This window comes from Myotis myotis, unplaced genomic scaffold (assembly GCF_014108235.1).
Source record: "Myotis myotis isolate mMyoMyo1 unplaced genomic scaffold, mMyoMyo1.p scaffold_m19_p_4, whole genome shotgun sequence".
In the NCBI taxonomy this organism is placed as follows: Eukaryota; Metazoa; Chordata; class Mammalia; order Chiroptera; family Vespertilionidae; genus Myotis; species Myotis myotis.
The window spans coordinates 6,619,617-6,640,533 of record NW_023416346.1 but is presented as its reverse complement, the minus strand read 5'-3'; the positions used below and the strand labels follow the sequence as shown (position 1 = coordinate 6,640,533).

General features: G+C 49.2%; 1 protein-coding gene across 1 annotated transcript; it reads left to right on the top strand.

Annotated features, from left to right (window-relative positions):
• The first annotated feature begins 6,871 nt into the window (after positions 1-6,871).
• On the top strand, positions 6,872-18,454 carry TFE3 (transcription factor binding to IGHM enhancer 3). Its single transcript, XM_036305212.1, is given in 11 exon segments — positions 6,872-7,210; positions 9,431-9,544; positions 10,445-10,748; positions 11,333-11,578; positions 11,659-11,763; positions 13,945-14,062; positions 14,878-14,934; positions 15,107-15,182; positions 16,042-16,189; positions 16,676-16,828; positions 16,830-18,454. Coding segments are annotated over 11 exon segments (1,728 nt in total). The 5' UTR covers positions 6,872-7,094; the 3' UTR covers positions 17,121-18,454.
• Positions 18,455-20,917: the final 2,463 nt, after the last annotated feature.

The window sequence follows — 20,917 nt, the reverse complement described above, 5'->3', positions numbered from 1 at the left end:
ATTATGAAATAGCACCTGTAAGGAGGTGATTACGGTTAAATGAGGTCATAAGGGTGGGGCCCTAATGCAATAGAACTGGTGTCCTTATAAGAAAAGGAAGGGACACCAGGAATGCATGTGCACAAAGGAAAGGCCATGTGAGGACACAGCAAGGCAGCCATCTTCAAGTCAGGAAGACAACCCTCATCAGAAACCAACCCATGGCACGTTGAACTATGAGAAAATACATTTATGTTGTTGATTTCACCCAGTATGTACTATTTTGTTATGGCAGCCCAATCAGACTAAGATACAGCAGCATCTCACACCTAGGTACCAAAATCTATATTAATTTCCTGTGGCTGCTATAACTAATTACCACAAATGTAGTGACTTAAAATATAAGAAATCTGCCCTAGCTCTTTGGCTCAGTGGATGAAGCATCAGCCTGCAGACTAAAGGGTCCCAGGTTCAATTCTGGTCAAGGGTGCATGGGCGGGTTGCGGGCTTGATCCCCAGCAGGGGGCATGCAAGAGGCAGCCTATCAATGATTCTCTCTCATCAATGATGTTTCTATCTCTCCCTCTCCCTTCCTCTCTAAAATCAATAAACATATATATTTTTTAAAAAGAAATCTATTCTTTCACAGTTCTGGAAGTGAGAAATCCCAAATCAGTTACATTGGGTCAAAATGAAGGTGCCACAGGGCCATACTCTCCCTAGAAAATCTAGGGGGAAATCTGTTGCCTCTGGTGGCTGCTGGCATTCCTTGGCTTGTGGTATCACTACAATCTCTGCCTTAAGGTAGCATTGCTTTCTCCTTTTCTGTCATAATTGCCTCTGCTTTCCTCTTATAAAGAAACTTGTGATTACAATTAAGTTCCATTCAGATAATCCAGCTGGAGCTCCAGTGGTGCAATCGGTTAGCGCATGGTACTTAGACAGATAATCCAGGGTAATATCCCCATCTCAAAACCCTTAATTTAATCACACCTACAGTCCATATAAAGTGACATTCACAGGTTCCAGAGACTTGGACATGGGCATTTAAAAAAAGAATTTTCTTGTATTATTATTATTTTTTAATTTATTTTTTAATTAAATCTTTATTGTTCAGATTATTACATTTGTTCCTCTTTTTTCCCCCCATAACTCCCCTCCTCCCAGTTCCCGCCCCACCCTCCGCCCTCACTCCCTACCCACTGTCCTCATCCATAGGTGCACGATTTTTGTCCAGTCTCTTCCCGCATCTCCCACACCCCTTTCCCCCCCAAGAATAGTGAGTCCATTCCCTTTCTATGTCCCTGATTCTATTATGATCACTAGATTATTTATTCACTTGATTCTTAGATTCACTTGTTGATAGATGCATGTTTGTTGTTCATAATTTGTATCTTTACCTTTTTCTGCTTCTTCCTCTTCTTAAAGGATACCTTTCAGCATTTCATATAATACTGTTTTGGTGGTGATGAACTCCTTTAGCTTTTCCTTATCTGTGAAGCTCTTTATCTGACCTTCAGTTCTGAATGATAGCTTTGCTGGATAAAATAATCTTGGTTGTAGGTTCTTGGTATTCATCACTTTGAATATTTCTTGCCATTCCCTTCTGGCCTGCAAAGTTTCTGTTGAGAAATCAGCTGACAGTCGTATGGGTACTCCCTTGTAGGTAACTGAGTTTCTTTCTCTTGCTGCTTTTAAGATTCTCTCTTTGTCTTTTGCTCTTGGCATTTTAATGATGATGTGTCTTGGTGTGGTCCTCCTTGGATTCCTTTTGTTTGGGGTTCTCTGCGCTTCCTGGACTTGTAAGTCTATTTCTTTCACCAGGTGGGGGAAGTTTTCTGTCATTATTTCTTCAAAGAGGTTTTCAATATCTTGCTCTCTCTCATCTTCTGGCACCCCTATAATTCTGATGTTGGTACGCTTGAAGTTGTCCCAGAGGCTCCTTACACTATCTTCGTATTTTTGGATTCTTTTTTCATTTTGCTTTTCTGGTTGGGTGTTTTTTGCTTCTTCGCACTTCAAATCTTTGCCTTGATTCTTGCACTCCTCTGGTCTGCTGTTGGGAGTCTGTATAGTATTCTTTATTTCAGTCCGTGTATGCTTAATTTCTAGTTGGTTCTTTATCATAACATCGAGGGTCTCATTAGATTTCTTGAGGATCTCACTACATTTATTGATGGCTTCTAGACAGTTCTTAAGAGACCTTAAAAGTGTGGTTCTGAACTCAATATCCTCCATTGACAGTTTTGTCCTGTTTCTTTGTCTCCGCATTTTTTTTTATGCTTTCTTGGTGCACCCCCTAGTGGTCTTTGTGCGCAGTCTTGTTGTAGTTAAGCCTTGATTGTTGTCGGCAATACTGGGGGTGATTTGACCTCCAGGCTAACTGGCTATGAGAGTCCGCTGTGTCTGCAGTGGGAGAGCTTCTGTGCTGGATCTCTAGGGCGGTGCTAATCTTGCCTTTGCCTGAGGCTATCCGGCAAATGGCTCTGCACAGGGCTTGGGCGAGGCGGGTCCCCGGGGATCTACAGGGCAGGCCGGAGCGAGCAGTTATGGCTGCTCTCAGTTCCGTCCCTAGGGGCTCTGCCTCACAGAGTCCCAGCAACCGCTGCAAACCTCGGAGAGAAAGCTGCCTTCGAGTTCCGACCGAAGCCAGACAGTCCCGCTTCTCCCGTTTGAGTCTGGGTCTCTAGAGACTTGCCCGGATCTGGAGCTCAGAGTCTGAAACTCCCTCCCGATTGAAAACAACAACCGCGCCCTCCGCCTCCAGCCCGCTCTGCGTGCACTCCGCACCTTAGTATTTCACTTCAGCACTGCGCCTCCTCTGAGTCTGGGTATGATATTCTCTTTCCTCCTAGTTGTAGAATTTCCACTCAGCCAGCCTTCCTGTGGTTCTGGATGATGTCCGTTCCGTCTTTTAGTTGTTTTTTGAAGTGGTTGTTCGAGACAGCAATCTCCGGCATTAACCTATGCCGCCATCATTATTTTTTAATTTATTGATTTTAGAGAGAGAAAGGGAGGGAGGGACAGAGAGAGAGAGAGAGAGAGAGAGAGAGAGAGAGAGAGAGAGGGAGAGAGAGAGAGAGAGAGATTTGTTGTTCCACTTATGCATTCATTGGTTGATTTTTGTATGTGCCCTGACCCGGGACCAAACCAGCAATCTTGGCATAAGGAGATGATGCTCTAACCAACTGAGCTATCTAGCCAGGGCAGACATGAACATCTTTTGGAGAGTCATTAGTCAGCCTGCCATACCATCCTATGACAGTTAACAGCTCTACGCCTTAAATTCCCTTACAGAAGACCAAATTCTATCTTTACACACTCACTGTCTTCCTATAGTCCCTCCAATTGCACCCCAAACCATCTTCCAATCCCAACTCTATTCCCAATTTACCCTCCAATAGCTACCATCTGCATTCTTAAGTGGTCCTCTAGCAGTCCCATCCCTCCTGAAGGCCTTCACATGATCATTTACTAGTAGTTACATGAAAACTGCCTTGCAGTAGCCTCAAACCTTACCCCAAGCCAACCCTCACCACTCACATCTATCCCTAAATATCCCAACTTCACCATCCAATTGCCCTCTTTCTTTCCTCCATATCTCCCAATCACACCACCCTGCAGTTGTCTCTTAATGAAACCCCAGCTTCCTGAGAAAAGGAGGAAGGCAGGGAGAGAGGAAGGGAGGGAGGAAGGGAGGGAGGAAGGGAGAGAGGGAGGGAGGAAAAGAGAGAGAGAGAAATATAGAGAAGTGTTAAAAAAGTTGTGAGCGAGCAAGAGATTGAGAGGGGCTGAGAGAGATGGAAGGTGGGTTTATTGTGCAGGATATGTGATGGGGAAGCACTTATGGAAACATTTGGGATGTGTATATGAAACTCATGTTTATAGGATTGAGGGGTGTTACAGGATAATTAACCTGTGGGTCTAATGCTGTAAATTTTCCCTCCCACTTTGCCACAAGTCTTTTTTTAAAAAAATACATATTATTTATTGATTTCAAAGAGGAAGGGAGAGGGAGAGGGAGAGGGAGATAGAAACATCAATGATGTGAGAGAATTATTTTTTAAAAGTAATATTCTTTTGTAACATTGAATTGCTTTTCCTTTTTAAATAAATATGTTTTTATTGATTTCAGAGAGGAAGGGAGAGGGAGAGAGAAAGATAGACACATCAATGATGACAGAGAATCAATCACTAATTGGCTGCCTCCTACATGCCCTCTACTGGGGATCAAGCTCGAAACCCGGGTAGGTGCCCTTGACTGGAATCGAACCTGGGACCCTTCAGTCTGCAGGCTGACTTTCTATCCACTGAGCCAAACCAGACAGGGCAAGAGAGAATTGTTGATCGGCTGCTTCCTGCACACCTCCTACTGGGCACTGAGCCCACAATCCTGGTATGTGCCCTGACTGGTAATCCAACTATGACCTCTTGGTTCATGGGTGGATGCTCAACCACTGAGCCACACCAGCTGGGCTACAAGTTCCACTTTGGAAATTTTTTTTCTTTATTGATTAAGTTATTACATATGTGTCTTTATCCCTCCCATTGCCCCCCCACCCCACCCGCACTCATGCCCTCACCCCCCCCCATGTCTGTGTCCATTGGTTAGGCTTATATGCATGCATACAAGTCCTTTGGTTGATCTCTCCCCTACCTTCCCTCTGAGGTTTGATGGTCTGATCGATGCTTCTCTGTCTCTGGATCTGTTTTTGTTCATCAGTTTATGTTGTTCATTATAATCCACAAATGAATGAGAGCATGTGATATTTATCTTTCTCTGACTGGCTTAGCGCAGTGGTTCTCAACCTTCTGGCCCTTTAAATACAGTTCCTTATGTTGTGGCCCAACCATAAAATTATTTTCGTTGCTATTTCATAACTATAATGTTGCTACTGTTATGAATCATCATGTAAATATCTGATATGCAGGATGGTCTTAGGTGACCCCTGTGAAAGGGTCATTCAACTGCCAAAGGGGTCGCGACCCACAGGTTGAGAACCGCTGGCTTAGCATAATACTCTCCAATTCCATCCATGTTGTTGCAAATGGTAAGAATTCCTTCTTTTTTACAGCAGCGTAGTATTCCATCATGTAGATGTACCACAGTTTTTTTAATCCACTCATCTGCTGATGGGCACTTAGGTTGTTTCCCAATCTTAGCTATGGTGAATTGTGCTGCTATGAACATAGGGGTGCATATATCCTTTCTGATTGGTGTTTCTGCTTTCTTGGGATATATTCCTAGAAGTGGGATCACTGGGTCAAATGTGAGTTCCATTTTTAGTTTTTTGAGGAAACTCCATACTGTTCTCCACAGTGGCTGCACCAGTCTGCATTCCCACCAGCAGTGCACGAGGGTTGTGCTGGCAAGGATGAGGAGAAAAACCCTCGTGCATTTTGGAATTTTTATTGGTAATGTATTAATTTTTCAAAGGATTATTTGTGGAGGAATTGTCTTTATTATATGGATAATACTTTTGTGTGAGCCTGTAGGGATGTTCATGTTGACCAAGTCAACTTGGCATATATGGTTGCCAATACCAAAAGGTGCAAGACAAGTAGGAGCTCAGTGAAGTTCCCAGAGATCCAACTGATGGACAGGATCTTGGGATATTGGAAAGAAGGAAGGGAAGGTTGTAGATCCAGGGGTTCTGTGAGCTGACTGTGCACCTGAAAGTATGGGTGGAATCCTTCGCTGTGTGCAAGCTGGCTTGCATGTGTCTGGCACACAAAGGAGCTCAATAAATGTTTGTTGAATGAGTGCACGATCGAATGAATCAATTAATTTTTGGAGAACCTATTGTATGCCAAACAACCTGCTAGTGCTTTACATACATTATCTCTAATCCTTATCACAACTCCGCCAGACAGTTACTATGACTCCAATTTAATAGGTCAGGAAAACAGGCTCAGAGAGGGGAAGTCCCTTGCCCATATCCAAACCCTGGTCTTTAGATTCCAGAAGTCATTCCCCGAAAGGATCAGATCTAATTTCCACTCTTCCACTCATTCATCGTCAAAGATTTATTAAGCACCTATTGTGTAGCCCAACGACCTAGTACAACAACCGCTCCAGTGACAGAGAAGGCGGAGGACTCCCAGGAAGAGAGCTGAGCGGCTGGACTGTGGGTACCGAAAGGGAGGGGTTTCTGGTGCGAATCTCCAGGGTATGTAGCTGCCTAGGCTACCTAGTTATTATGGCTTTGGCTAGAATCAGCCGTGGGAAAACTACGGCCCACGAGCCGGATCCGGCCCATTTGAAATGAATAAAACTAAAAAAAAAAAAAAAAAAGACCATACCCTTTTATGTAATGATGTTTACTTTGAATTTATATTAGTTCACACAAACACTCCATCCATGCTTTTGTTCCGGCCCTCCGGTCCAGTTTAAGAACCCAGTGTGGCCCTCGAGTCAAAAAGTTTGCCCACCCCTGCTAGATCAGGTTAAAGCGAGGTCTAGGAAGCCGGTATTATGCATATTGGCGGACAGGGGGCGCAGTTCCGCAGCTAGAAAAGTGGCCTGAAAATCTGGGCGCCTACCGGCCATCCGTGCGCAGGCGCAGAGAACCCAAGGAGCGGCTTATTGCCCAACCGGGGATAGTTTCAGAGGGGAAGGCGTGGCTTCATTAATTACCTCTCGCTGATTTGCTTCTATTTCTGAGGGCGCGGCCTAGGCTCCCTTCTCAGAATGAGGGCCGGCCAATCTAGTTTTCCGTCCGCATCAGAGGCGTGGTTTAGGGCGGACTCTTGAAGCAGCCCTTGATGATTGGCCGCCTCGCTCAGAGGGCAGAGCCGGCAGAGCTGTCCATCTTACTTGCGCTCACTTCCTGTGGAGTTTCCCCAGCTCAGGGAGGAGGGGGAAAAGGACGAGGGGGAGGAGGGCGGTCGTCCGGGGTTAGGTTCTTAGGTGGGGGGGCTGGTGTTGGTCCGTTCAGGGCGGGGGATGACTCACAGCCCATCCCATCTCCCCGACGCCGCCCGCCCGCGCAGAGCTCGCTCCATGGCTTAGCGGAGGAGGCGGTGGCGAGCAGGGGGAGGGGGACTCTTATTTTGTTAGGGGGACCGGGCTGAAGCCCGACCGGCCTGGCAGGGCTCGCCCGGGGCCGGGCGTCATGTCTCATGTGGCCGAGCCAGCTCGGGACGGCGTAGAGGCCAGCGCGGAGGGCCCTCGAGCCGTGTTCGTGCTGTTGGAGGAGCGCAGGCCGGCCGACTCAGCCCAGCTGCTCAGGTGCGGGGCCGCTTGGGGCCAGTAGTGCTGACTGGGGTTCCCGGGAGCCTGATTTGGGTGCAGTAGGGGCCCCGGTCTGGGATTGGAGGGCCTCGGCCTAGGGTTGGAGGACGTCAGGGCGCCCGTCTTGGGGGGGCACCTAAGGAATCCGGCGGTGGCCTGCTTGGACTGAAGCTCAAAAAGAGTCCTGGAAGTGCATTAAGGGAAGCCTGGTTCAGATTTGGAGGTAGGGGTTGACTGGGTCTCTAGAGGGACTTATTCTGATGTGTCCAGAAACAGGTCTAGGGTAGCTGAACTTGGGCGACTGAGGCTCTAATTAGAGGCTGAATTTGGGGTTCTTGAGTCAGGTATGAGGGGGATGAAGTTGAGGGAGCACTCTGTAGGTGAGGCACTGATTTTAAGGGACTTTTAGCTCAGTGTCAGAGAAGGGTTTCTGGGGGACAGAGGTGCTCTCTTGGGAGCTTGGTGATTCTCAATGGCTGGTTGCTGGAGGCTGTGCTTGGGGATGATATGAGTCCGGTAGGATTTGGGGGTGTCTCAGATAATGCTGCGTGAGACCAGCCTTGTGAGTGTGTGTGAGCGAGAGAATCAACATTCATCAAGACTTGACCAGCATAATCTCTTCACTCCCAACTGGATCAGATCCCAAGGAGAGTGAAAAAGCCCCCCCTCCATCAGGGCTTGAATGGGAGACAGGCAGGCAGAGGTGATGGAGATGGTGCTACCTCTTAGCTCAGTGAAGAAGGCTTCAGACTTTATTTGGGAACCCAGAGGAGGGTCTTGTTCCTATTGCCACCTGCCTTAGCCTCTTAGCAAGCCAACCTCTGCTCACTGCATACACACACGCACATACATGTTCTTTTTATCTCACCCTCCTACTCTATCTCTCAGACCCTGGGGGTAATCTTGAATCTGTCACCAGAGCTGGAATGAGCACCAATTGCACCATCCCTATCTGGGTGGGTCTTATCATTAGTGGCCTTGGAAGCCCCAACCCCCATTTCTCCCAAGTTCTGTGAAATGGGTCTGTAAGCATGGGAGGGGGCTTTGGCTACTTTCTGCCTGGAATTGTGCTGAGCTCGGCGGATCCTGGAGCTTCCTCTTCCCAACTTCCTGGGTGGTTTTAGGGCCCCGTCTGAGGGTGAGGAAAGGAAGGAAGACAGATCTTTGGGGAGGGGAGAAAATTCTTGCCAAGTGAAGTCACCCCCAATCTCAGAATTCTGAATCTTTGACTAAATTCAAGAATGCATATCCATCTGCGTGCAGGATTAGGCCCCCTGCACACTAGGGTCTTACTCCCAGCATGGAGGCCTGAGCAGGAGCCTTTGCGTATGTTCTGATGCGTGTATAAAAACCTAGATCATCACAGTAGTTGAAAGGGAGGGGTGTACATGACTTGTGTGTCAGTGGGTGTTGGTATTGGAGGCGTGTGCCTTTTGATCTATTCCAAAAAAACTGGAGAGTGGTGGGCCGGCTCATCTGGCCAAGAAAAGAAAGCTCACATAAAGTGGATGTTCCACCCAAATGCTCCCTCTTGTAAATCCAGATTGTTGCACCGAGGGCAGCCTTTGCTATTTCCATTTCGTATTTGGGTATGTGTTGGCATCCCGTGAACTCTGGCTGGGGAGGGGGAAACTCATTTGCAAAGTGGTGGATCCTTCTATAAAGTGAATCATTGACCCCAGTTCTCTTTGTGATGCATTCAGTTGGTGTCACAATGGGCTGTTATACTGAGGGATGCCCCTACCGTGCTGCATGTGTGGACAACGTGGGCTCACATTCAGCAGCCTGAAAAACAGTAGGGGGTATGGGGGCTGGGAGAGCTCTGAATGCAAAGTCAGGACTCCTGCAAAGTGAGTCCGGCATTCCTACATTCTTCACTTCCATTTTCCTCAAACCCAGGTTGTGGTAACACGTGAGTGTTAGGGCACGGTGTTTTGAATCTTAAGGGACTATCGGTAACACAGCAAAAGATAATGGGGAGGGGGAGAGGGCGTGGGAATTTATGGTGGTGCTACCCAGCGGAGTGGCTGAATGTTAGAGATACACTGTTTTCCTTCTTATCTCCCCCGCCTCTCTCTCTCTCTCTCTCCTCTCCTCTCTCTCTCTCTCTCTCTCTCTCTCTCTCTCTCTCTCTCTCTCTCTCTTTCTCTTTCTTGGAGGGGATTGAGGCCTCCATACAATAACTGACCACCACCCCTACCTCACCCTCACCCTCAGCCTGAACTCTTTGCTTCCGGAATCCGGGATTGTTGCTGACATCGAGTTAGAAAACGTCCTTGATCCTGACAGCTTTTACGAGCTCAAAAGCCAGCCCCTACCACTACACTCAAGGTAATGTCTCCTCTGACTCCTCTCCCAATTCCTCAGGGCCCTCCATTCCCTCTTGGTGGGCAGTAGTCCTCAGTGCCAGCCCGACCCATTCTCTCCAACAGTTTGTATTTGCCAGTCATTAAAATAAGGGGCCGGAAAAATCATGTTACGTGAAAGCAGGTGGCCAAGCTAGGATTCCAGTATCTCAGACTAGACCTCAGCTGCCTCCCCCAACCCCACCTGCACACCCATTCATTCACAAATATGGCTGCAGCATCCCTAGAGTGCCCAGAGACTGGGTGTGCCTTGCTCTAGCTCAGTGCCGAGGTAGGCGGAGCCATACCCTCAACCCCTGCTCACCCCTCCCCCACTCAACAAACTCCCCCACCCCCCAGCCCTTGAGGAACCCCTGCTGGTCTCTTCTTTCCCCAAGCTGGGGAAGTCTAAATGTGCTGAGTCATGGGCTTGGGCTCTAAGAGAGGGGAGGGGACCTGGAAGAGGGGCAGGAAGAGAGGATTGTGAAATTTCTGAGATTTTCAAGACTGAGTAGCTCCTGGGACTAGAGGCCCAGGCAGGGGAGGAAGAAGGTACTGCGATTGTCCTGTAGCCTGATGCCCACCCCCAGGAGCTAAAGGAGCATCTCCAGCCCCAAATTGAGCTCAAGAGCCCTCTGTATCTACGGCCACAGCCTCCCTTAAATAGGATAAAGCCCCTTGCCCACAGCCAAGCCGTTGCATCTCTGCTCAATATAGGAACAGACCCAAATTGAGACTTCACCGTAAGGAATGAAGGCTAAAATCCCCCCACCAGACTGACCCCTGAGGGCTGCTACCAGGCCTGGTTCCTGTGATTTACTCCGTCACATTAGGTTTGGGACGAGACTTTTAGCTTACTTGTGGCCCCGTATTTCCCATTCCACAGCCTCCCAATATCACTGCAGGCCACACCAGCCACCTCAGCTACACTGTCTGCATCATCTTCTGCAGGGGGCTCCAGGACCCCTGCCATGTCCTCTTCTTCTTCATCGCGGGTCCTGCTGCGGCAGCAGCTCATGCGGGCCCAAGCCCAGGAGCAGGAGAGGCGTGAGCGTCGGGAACAGGCTGCAGCCTCTCCCTTCCCCAGCCCTGCACCTGCCTCTCCTGCCATCTCTGTGGTTGGTGTCTCTGCTGGGGGCCACACATTGGGCCGTCCTCCCCCTGCTCAGGTGCCCAGGGAGGTGCTCAAGGTAAGGTCCCAGAGTCCTTGGGGAGTGGTCCTGGTGACTTTTAGCTCAGGTCCTGGGGCCCTAAGGAAGGTCTTTAGGTGCTGTTAAAGTAGGCTGTGCCAGTATCCCATTGTGTTTAAGCTTTCTGAGATTTTCTTGTGGGATTGTGAGGGGTTCTTGGGGGCCATAGGATGTCTTGGTGGACCATGGAGGGTAGTGAGTGCCCCAAGTGGGCCCTAGGGTGTCTGTGGAGTGGCTTTGGAGGAAGAGCTGCATATAGATGTGGTGCATTAGGAGTTCTGTGGCTTTTGGATGTCTTGGGAAGCAATATGTAGTTCCTGGGTCTGTTCGGTGATATCAGAGAAAAGGGTGGAGTCTTGGGGACTGTGACAGGGGCGGGGGCTCCAGAAACTGAGGGGTTTGACCATCCGTGGGTGGATCCTAGTGGCTTTGAGGGGTGTCCAAGAAAGGGAATTTGGGTGCTGGGAGAGACTTACCAGTATTTTGGGGGGTTCTCAGATTCTGGGCCCGGTTTGCCCAGAGGTACCTCTCTGAGTCCTGTTCTACCTTGTCCCTTCCTGTCCCTCCTTCCCCTTATTCCACAGGTGCAGACCCATCTAGAGAACCCAACACGCTACCACCTGCAGCAGGCACGCCGGCAGCAGGTCAAACAGTACCTGTCCACCACACTTGGGCCCAAGCTGGCTTCCCAGGCACTCACCCCACCACCGGGGGCTGCTAGTGCCCAGCCGCTCCCTGCCCCTGAGGCCACCCATGCTACTGGCCCTACAGGCAGCGCCCCCAACAGCCCCATGGCACTACTCACCATCGGGTCCAGCTCAGAGAAGGAGGTACGTGGCTGCAGACAACGCTCCCATGCTCCACCCTCCAACTTCTGCTAACCCTCCTCCATATTTACTTCTGTCCCCAGATTGATGATGTCATTGATGAGATCATCAGCCTGGAGTCCAGTTACAACGATGAGATGCTCAGCTATCTACCTGGAGGCACTGCGGGGCTACAGCTCCCCAGCACGGTAAGGCCCCGGGATGGGAAGTTGGTTTAACAACTTAGCACATCCCTGTGTCACTGAGACTACATCAGGATTGGCTATGTGTATAAGAGACCATGACCGTCACCTTGGATTGTATTAAGATAGAGAAGGAGACTATATTATGATAATGGGGCATAGCAATGCCCTGAGGCCTTTAGTTGGATTGCATGGAAAGGTAGACCTTGTAGATTTTCTTTTTTTAGAGAGTGGGAGCGGGAGAAAGAGAGAGAGAGAAACATCGATGTGAGAGAGACACATCAATTGGTTGCCTCTGCACCTACCCAACTGGGGCAGGGATCGAACCCCCAACCCTTGGTGCATGGGCTGATGCTCTAACCACTTAAACACACTGGCCAGGGCAACCTTGCAGATTTTAATACATACAGGATGGGGACTTCCTGTATGTATGAAACTATTAGGGCATAATAAACTGCTCACTCGAACTTCAATGTAGGAGGGACCAAGAGATGGGACTATTTATTTATTTATTTATTTATTATTACTTTTTTATTAATCCTCACCTGAGGATATTTTTCCATTGCTTTTCAGAGAGAGTAGAAAGGAGGAAGGGAGGGGGAGGGAGACAGAGGAGAGAGAGAAAAATAAACTGGTTGCCTCCCCCGCACACCCCAACTGGGCTGGGGATGGAACCTGCAACCTAGGTTCGTGTCTTTGACTAGGAATCTAACCCGTGACCCTTCGGTGTGCGTGCCCCCTAACAGCTGAGCCACAGCAGCCAGGGCAAGATTGGGGGGTCTTTTAGCCTTTTGAATGTACCAAGAGACTGAAACACTCCAAAAGTCTCAAAGCTTGGCATGGTTGGACCTTGAAGTGATTCCAGGTACTGTGCCTCTTGCAGTGAACCGTGCCAAGAGGCTGGGGCCTTGTAGAGTGGATAAAACTTTCTAAAGCAACAAATATATCAAACATTGTAACATTCTGGTTCTCAAACATTCCAAGAGTCCCATAACTTGTTTCAGGGCATACCAGATGGCTGTAGTTTTTTGTTTCTTTCCAATTTACCAAGAGGATAGAAGCATATATAAAAATTATACCGGTTTATCAGAACTTTGTGTTGATTTGGACACAGCTAGAGATTGCAATCTTATATGAGATGGAAGCAACAGATTGGTAGGGGTTTCAAGAGATGAAATCCTATCTAGAGATGGGACTAATTACTTACAGATTAGTATGTCGCCCTAGGGTGTATCCAGGAGAGTGCAAAGGGGAGAAAGCAACGTAGGCGGAAATAAAAGCAGAGCTAGTTGTGTAGTTGGACAGGAAATCCTAGGAGGTCAGAATATGCAAGAAGATACTCGAGTCAGAGCGTTGGTGCATGGCAGCTGGAGACTACGTATGTGAGGTGGTGCAACGCGGTCACTGCAAAAGACTGGAGATTGGGCTGAAACTCTTCAGAAGGCCAGATTTGGGATGGAACGTTGCCATGACAATTTCCCCAAGGTCTGAGGAGATTGGGTTGGAGTGTTCCAAGAATGCTGGATTGGAATGTCGTGCTGGGATGGGGTGGGGGTGGGGATGGGGGGCTGATGGACTGAAATGTTCCATCGGAGTCCACAGTGACCTGAGAAGGGTGGCTTTGCAGCATTTCTTCTCTCAGAGCCGGCCCTGGGTTTGGGAGAGCAGCTTCAGAGCTCACGGGGGGATTGATTTGAGGGGCTGCAGGAGCATGATGAACAGGCCAGGCAGGCTCTAGTCCCCGGCAAAGCAGGGTAGGTCCATTTGATCCTGTCCTCCCTTATTTTTTAAAAATTCATACTTTTAAAAAATATATTTTTATTGATTTCAGAGAGGAAGGGAGAGGGAGAGAAGATATAGAAACATCAGTGATGAGAGAGAATCATTGATTGGCTGCCTGGTGCACATCCCACACTGGGAATCGAGCCCACAACCCAGGCATGAATGGAAATTGAATGGTGACCTCCTACTTCATAGGTTGACGCTCAACCACTGAGCCTCACCAGCCTTATTGAGTCACCATGTGAAATTCCCTTGAAAGAGAAGGTTCCTGTACTGAGTCAGCCAATCCTTGCATTAGGGGGCATGTCTTTGGGGATGTGTAGAGGCTCGGGAGCCTGGTTCTAAGACGGGGCTGAGCCTGGGGTCTGTTGCCAATCATCCTTTCTCTGCTATGCCTGCCCGCAGCTGCCTGTGTCAGGGAATCTGCTTGATGTGTACAGTAGTCAGGGTGTGGCGACACCTGCCATCACTGTCAGCAACTCCTGTCCAGCTGAGCTGCCCAACATCAAACGGGAGATCTCTGGTAAGGGCCAGGCTTAGCCCCATGTCTGCCAGGTGTGGGGGTGGGGGTGGGCCTGGTTCTGGGGGAAGGGGTTTAAGCAGACAGAAATGGGAACTCGTTGCCCTCTTTTTCCACATGGCCCATGGTCCTACTTTCACCCCACTGCCTCTCATGTTGGGTTTAACAAATGGCTCATCACCATGGCTTCTTGAAAAACAGTAAGAAGAATGGCATTTTTTGTTAATTCTCACCTAGGGATATTTTTTCCCATTGATTATTAGAGAGAGAGTGTGGAAGAGAGGGAGAGAGAGAGAGAAACAGAGAGAGAGAAACATTGATGTGAAGGAGACACATCAATTGGTTGCCTCCTGTACCCTGACTGGGGCCAGGGATCAAACCTGCAACCCAGGCAATTGCTCTTAACCGGGAATCGAACCCACGCTCTTTGGGCCAACGCTCTAACCACTGAGAACACTGGCCATGGCAAGAGTGGCATTTCTTAAAAATATATTTTTATTGATTTCAGAGAGGAAGGGAGAGAGAGATAGAAACACCAATGCTGAGAGAGAATCATTGATCGGCTGCCTCCTGCACGCCCTCTACTGGGGATCGAGCCCGCAACCCAGGCATGTGCCCTTGACTGGAATCAAACCCAGGACCCTTCAGTCCTCAGGCCAAAGCTCTACTATGCACTGAGCCAAACCAGCCAGGGCAAGAGTGGCTTTTTAAAAAGGTCATTTCCCCTGCATGTGCCCACCAAAGCCTACCTCAGCAACACACACTGCCCTCCTTCTTTCCCATGCCCAGAGGCCCTGACTACCTCCACTCTCTTCCAGAGACAGAAGCCAAGGCCCTTTTGAAGGAACGGCAGAAGAAGGACAATCACAACCTAAGTGAGTGAGAGCATATGCCCTTGCCACCATGCTCTGCAGCCCTGCCTCGCTCTGTGCCCCATCCTGCCTTGGGGGTCCCCTCCCAGAAACAGCTTCCCAATGCCCCAATTTCTCCTCTTCCCTCCTTGGCCTATTGATGACTTTCCCACTTCTATCTCCCCCTCCTCCAAAGTTGAACGTCGCAGGCGCTTCAACATTAACGACAGGATCAAGGAGCTGGGCACTCTCATCCCCAAGTCCAGTGACCCGTGAGTCTGGGCTGGGAGCCCCAGGCTAGCAGAAGGTGGGGCGGGGGACCCTGCTCTCCTAAAGTCATTCCCAGGGGGGCCTACCCTGGGTGGGAACCACCCAGCAGCTCTGCTCTTCTGGCCCCTTCCCACTCATCTCTTTTCACCCTGAGCCAGCCCCTCACCATGTCTCCACCTACAATTTGAGGTTCATGACCTTAGGGTCCATATGCCTCATCAGGTCCCTGCAAGACAGAGGCGCTTAGTTTCCTGTATTTATTCAGAAAACATTGAGCTTCTGCTTTGGACCAGGTACCAAGCTTGGTCCTGAGGCCAGAGAGTATGAAACAGACAAAAATCCCTGACCTCAGGGAACTGATCATTTAGTGGGGGCAGCCAGACAGCAAACAAGATAAATAAGTAAAGTTCATGCAATTCTGATGAATGTTGTGGAGAAGAATAAAGAATGGGAGGAAGATGGGGAGGTTGGGGGGAGGATTCCAGTTTGGGGTGAGGACCGAGGGGACAGCCAAAGGAAGAGAGGCAGGAGGTGCCTGGGGCAAGAGTGGTCAAGGAGGAGAGCAGAGCTGGGCTCATAGCCCTGCGGTGAGAATGGATGTCCATGTCCTGGGAGCGCTGAGAAGCCAGAGCAGCTGTAGTGAGATGAATCCGGGTCAGAGGTGAGAGGAGAGGTCAAGGGACAGGTCAGAGAGGGCTTCAGGGCTTGGAAGGTTCCAGGCAGGAGATGAGCATCCCATACCCTTGATGTACCCCCACCTCAAGTTCTAGGCAGGGGGTGGGGTGCCCCATCTACCTGGTGCAACAATCCAAGAGACTCCATGCACAGCACTCCCCTCTTTCCTTCCCCTCGACCCCACAGGGAGATGCGCTGGAACAAGGGCACCATCCTCAAAGCCTCTGTGGATTATATCCGCAAGTTGCAGAAGGAGCAGCAGCGCTCCAAAGACCTAGAGAGCCGGCAGCGATCCCTGGAGCAAGCCAACCGCAGCCTGCAGCTCCGAATTCAGGTCTGGAAGGGGAGGAGGTGGTGGCAGGGGGGAGGGGGCTTCCTGCAAGCAGAGGCAGAGGAAGAACAGGCCACAATTTCCCCTCCTGGAATACTTGGGAGATCCCAGGGCTTCCTGACTTCCATTATGATGATGATGGTGGTGGCGGTGATAAGTAGTAAGCATACCATTAAAAAGAATAGTGATGAATATTGGCTAGTGTGCATTGCATTTATCTCGTGCCATGCACTGTGACGAGAGCCTTATCTCCATTTAGTAAGTTAATCGTCCCAAGAGCCCAACGAGGCAGGGACCGTTGTTATACCCATTTTACAGATTGGAACGCTGAAGCTCAAATTTGAGGCAACTTGCCTAAAGTTACGTAACTAGTGAGTGGTAGAGGCTGAATGTGAACCCAGACAACCTGCCCTCCTAACTGTGACATTCTCTGCCTCTGAGGGGCTCTGAACTCCATCTTATTCCACACCTACCCCCTACTTTTTGCAGGAGCTCGAACTGCAGGCCCAGATCCATGGTCTGCCGGTCCCTCCCACCCCAGGGCTCATCTCCCTGGCCACGACTTCAGCCTCTGACAGCCTCAAGCCAGAGCAGCTGGATGTTGAGGAGGAGGGCAGGCCAGGCGTAGCAACGTTTCATGCAGGGGGGGGGCCCTGCCCAGGGTGCTCCCCATCAGCAGCCCCCAGTGCCACCCTCAGATACCCTTCTGGACCTGCACTTTCCCAGCGACCACCTGGGGGATCTGGGAGACCCCTTCCACCTGGGGCTAACGGACATTCTGATGGAGGAGGAGGAAGGGGTGTTGGGGGGACTGTCGGGGGGTGCCCTGTCCCCGTTGCGGGCTGCCTCTGACCCCCTGCTCTCTTCCGTGTCCCCCACTGTCTCCAAGGCCAGCAGTCGCCGAAGCAGCTTCAGCATGGAGGAGGAGTCCTGATCAGGCCTCACCCCTCCTCTGGGATTTCCCCACCCAGAAAAGGAGGACAAGTCGAGATGAGGCCCTGCCTTTCCCTTCCCCTCCCATGAGACTGCCCTGCCCAGGTGTTCTGGGGGAAGAGATGAGGCCCCACCCCTATAACCAGGCAAGGAGGGGGAGTCCGGCACACACCACCCCTTTCCCACAGGCCCAGCCAGCACCATGACATCAGGGCCTACCCCCTGGAGATCACAGCATCTCCTTTGCCCAGTGGGACCCATCCTCACCCAGGTGAGGGAAGGAGACAGGATGAGGTCTGTCCCTGTCCTCTGGGACTGTCCTAGCCAGGTCTGGGATAAGGGTGTGTCAGGATACTGTTCCATCCCCTCTCTTATGGTGGCCAGTCTCCTCCATCCTGGCAAGGAAGAGGAGTCCAAATGATGGCATTCCCACCCTGGGGTTTAAGCCCTCCCCCCTTCACCATGATCCCTGCCCTGCCCAGGCCAGGAACAGAATGAGAATGAGAGCCGGACCCTTTACCTGGGAACTCGGATCATGGCCTAGCAGTGGACGAGCCAGTCTATGCCCCTTCCCTATAGGAACAGCCCAGCACCAGTATTTCAGGCAAGGAAGAGTCTGCAAGATCAGGCCACCATATGGAGATCACAGCCCTTATTCCTCAGCAGCATCCCAGCCAAGCATTCCACTGCAGGGAAGAGGGTACTTAGGCTCCCTGCCTTAACCTGAAAGAGAACAGCTCTGAGCTAACCTTGACCTTGGGAAAGGGGGTAGATTTTGAAATCTTACGGGTTGACATTCCAGACCGAGATCAGAAGTTAGAGTTAGACCCCTACCCTTGGGCAGAGTCCTGCCTCCTTCCTTGAAGGGCAGTTTGGGGAGGTGATGGGGAATTGGGGATACTGAGTCCAAGTTCCCAGAACCAGCACCCATTACTTTTTTCACCGCATAGAGGAATAGGACGAAGAAAGGCGTCCTTCTGGGGATTTCCCCAGCCCTGGAAAAAGAAGCCTCTCCCACCTAGGTGGAAGCTTGGGGGAAGGGCTGTTAAATCCTGTACCTTCTTTTGTTTATCTGATTTTTTACTGACCCCCCTACTCAGAAGTTGATCACCCCAACCTCTGGCCTCCACCCAGTTCTCCATTTGGAGGACTCTTCCCCATTTCAGAGTTATCAACAGACACTCCCCACCCATCCTCACCCCTCCTGTTATGTATACTCAAGATTGTCAGCTTTGGATTATTGGGGCCAAGTCCCAAGGATGGTGTACTGAGGGGTCTGTAGGTTTGTGATTAATAAATGCTAGGCGTGTTTGATGCGCTTTTAACTTTGGCAAAGAGTCTCCTGTCCTTGCTTTTGACTGTGCAGTGAGCATGGTTCATGCAGGCCAGGAGGAAGGAAGGTTCTTGGAAGAAATACTAGTAGATTTAAGAGAAATAGATGAAGGAATTTAACTACAAATAAGGGCTGGAGGAAAACAACCTGCAAACAAAAGCAATCAATCCATAGCTACCTGTCAGACACTCCTTACTGTTGTCAAGAGCTTCACCTAATTTATTCTAAGGAATATTCAAGAAAGTGCTAATTCTTTTTTTAAAATATATTTTTATTGATTTCAGAAAGGAAGGAAGAGGGAGAGAGAGAAACATCAGTGATGAGAATCATTAATCGGCTGCCTCCTGCACATCCCACACTGGGGATCAAGCCCACAACCCAGGTATGTGCCCTGACTGGGAATCAAACCATGACCTCCTGGTTCATAGGTCGTCGCTTCAACCACTGAGCCACACCGACTAGGCATAAAAGTGATGATTCTTATTTCTTTTTTCTTCTACCTAACCCCCGACTTCCATTCATGTTTAAAAACACTGAAGAATAGAATTTAAGTATCTGAAGATATGCCACTGGGTAAATGGATGAAGACAACGGTAAAGTTAGGTGAGTGAGGGCTCTGGTTTGAAAAATGTCACTGAGGGCAGAGGGGGGGCAAAGATTTTCTTGCAAGTTCACTTTTGAAACTGATAAGGAAGTGTGAAGATATCTGATGGCAGAGAGCACAGGCATTCCAGATGGGGTAAAGGGCAAAGACAAGCCATAGAAATCAGGAACAGGCAAGAAATTCCATTTTGGAACAGATGTTGACATTTTGGGGGTATTTTATAAATAGAGGTGAACAGGCACATCTTGAAGGCTAGGAAAAAATATTCCTGGAATTCCTCAACTAGACTCTGACTCCCAGGATAGGCATCAGGTCCTGTGTCTCCCCCAGCGGAGAACCCCTGATCACCAGAACCCAATTGATCCTTTGTCTTCCCCAGAAGACTGAGCATACTATTTTCTAGCCTATCATCACACTGTGACTCCTAATGACTGGTTGTTGAATCTACCACCAGACTGGTGACTCCCTGATACCTTTTCTTTATTTTTTCTCCTCAAATTTGTTCTATTGATTTTATGTTTTTAAAGAAGTTTATTGATTTTTAGAGAGAGAGAGATGAATGGACAGGGAGAGAGAAATAGAGAGAGAAACATTGATGTTAGAGCACAATATTTACCAGCTGCCTCCTGCACACCCCCTACTGGGGATTGAGCCCATAACCAGGGCATGTGCCCTTGACCTGGAATCGAACCAGCAGCCTCCCAGTGCATGGGACGATCCCCAACCAACTGAGCCACACTGGCCAGGGGTATATTTGCTTTATAAAAATAACATAATACCCAGAAGTGTTATTTTTAAAGTTTGTATTCTTTTTTTTTTAATATATTTTATTGATATTTTACAGAGAGGAAGGGAGAGAGATAGAGAGTTAGAAACATCGATGAGAGAGAAACATCGATCAGCTGCCTCCTGCACATCTCCTACTGGGGATATGCCCGCAACCCAGGTACATGCCCTTGACCGGAATCGAACGTGGGACCTTTCAGTCCACAGGCCGACGCTCTATCCACTGAGCCAAACCGGTTTCGGCTAAAGTTTGTATTCTTAAATAATTTTAGATTTATAGAAGAGTTGCAAAGACATTAGAGGGAGTTTCCATATCCCTTATTCAGCTCCCCCTAATGGTAACATCTTACATAAACATGGCACATTTATTGATGTGGAGGAAATAACATTGGCACAGTACTAGAAACTCAATTTTAGACTTTATTTAGATGTTACTGTTTTTTTTCCACAAATGTATTTTTTCTGTTCTAGGATCCAAGTTAGCATACTCTATTTGTGATCTCTTTCTGTGGAATAGATTATCACAATATCAGTGGCTAAAAAACATGCATTCATTAACTCCCAGGTTTTTTGTGGGTCAGGAATCCAGGCTGGCTTAGCTCTATCCTTTACTCAAGTGGCTCTGACCAAGGTGCAATCAAGGAAGATGTTGGGTAGGATTAAGGACTCATCTGAACGTGGGACTGGGGAAGGATCTTTTCTGAGCTACCATGGTTTATGGCTAGATTCAGTTATCTCCAGCCTGTTGAACTGGGAGCCTCAGTACCTTGCTGGCTATCAGCCTGAGGTACCCTCAGTCATTGCCACGTGTGCCTTTCCTTCCAGGAGCCCACTTACAGCATGGTATCTTGCTTCATCAAAGCCAGCAGGTGAGAGAGTGAGCAAAACAAGGTACAATCTCATGTAATCTAATCATGGAAGTGACATCCCCTTGATGCTCAAGCATTCTGTTGGTTAGAATCAAGTTACTCAAGGGGAGGAGATTACAGAAGACTATGAATATTAGGCAAGGGTCAGTGAGAGGTCATCTTAGAAGCTCCCTATCACAAATACCATATTGCATTTAGCTGTCATA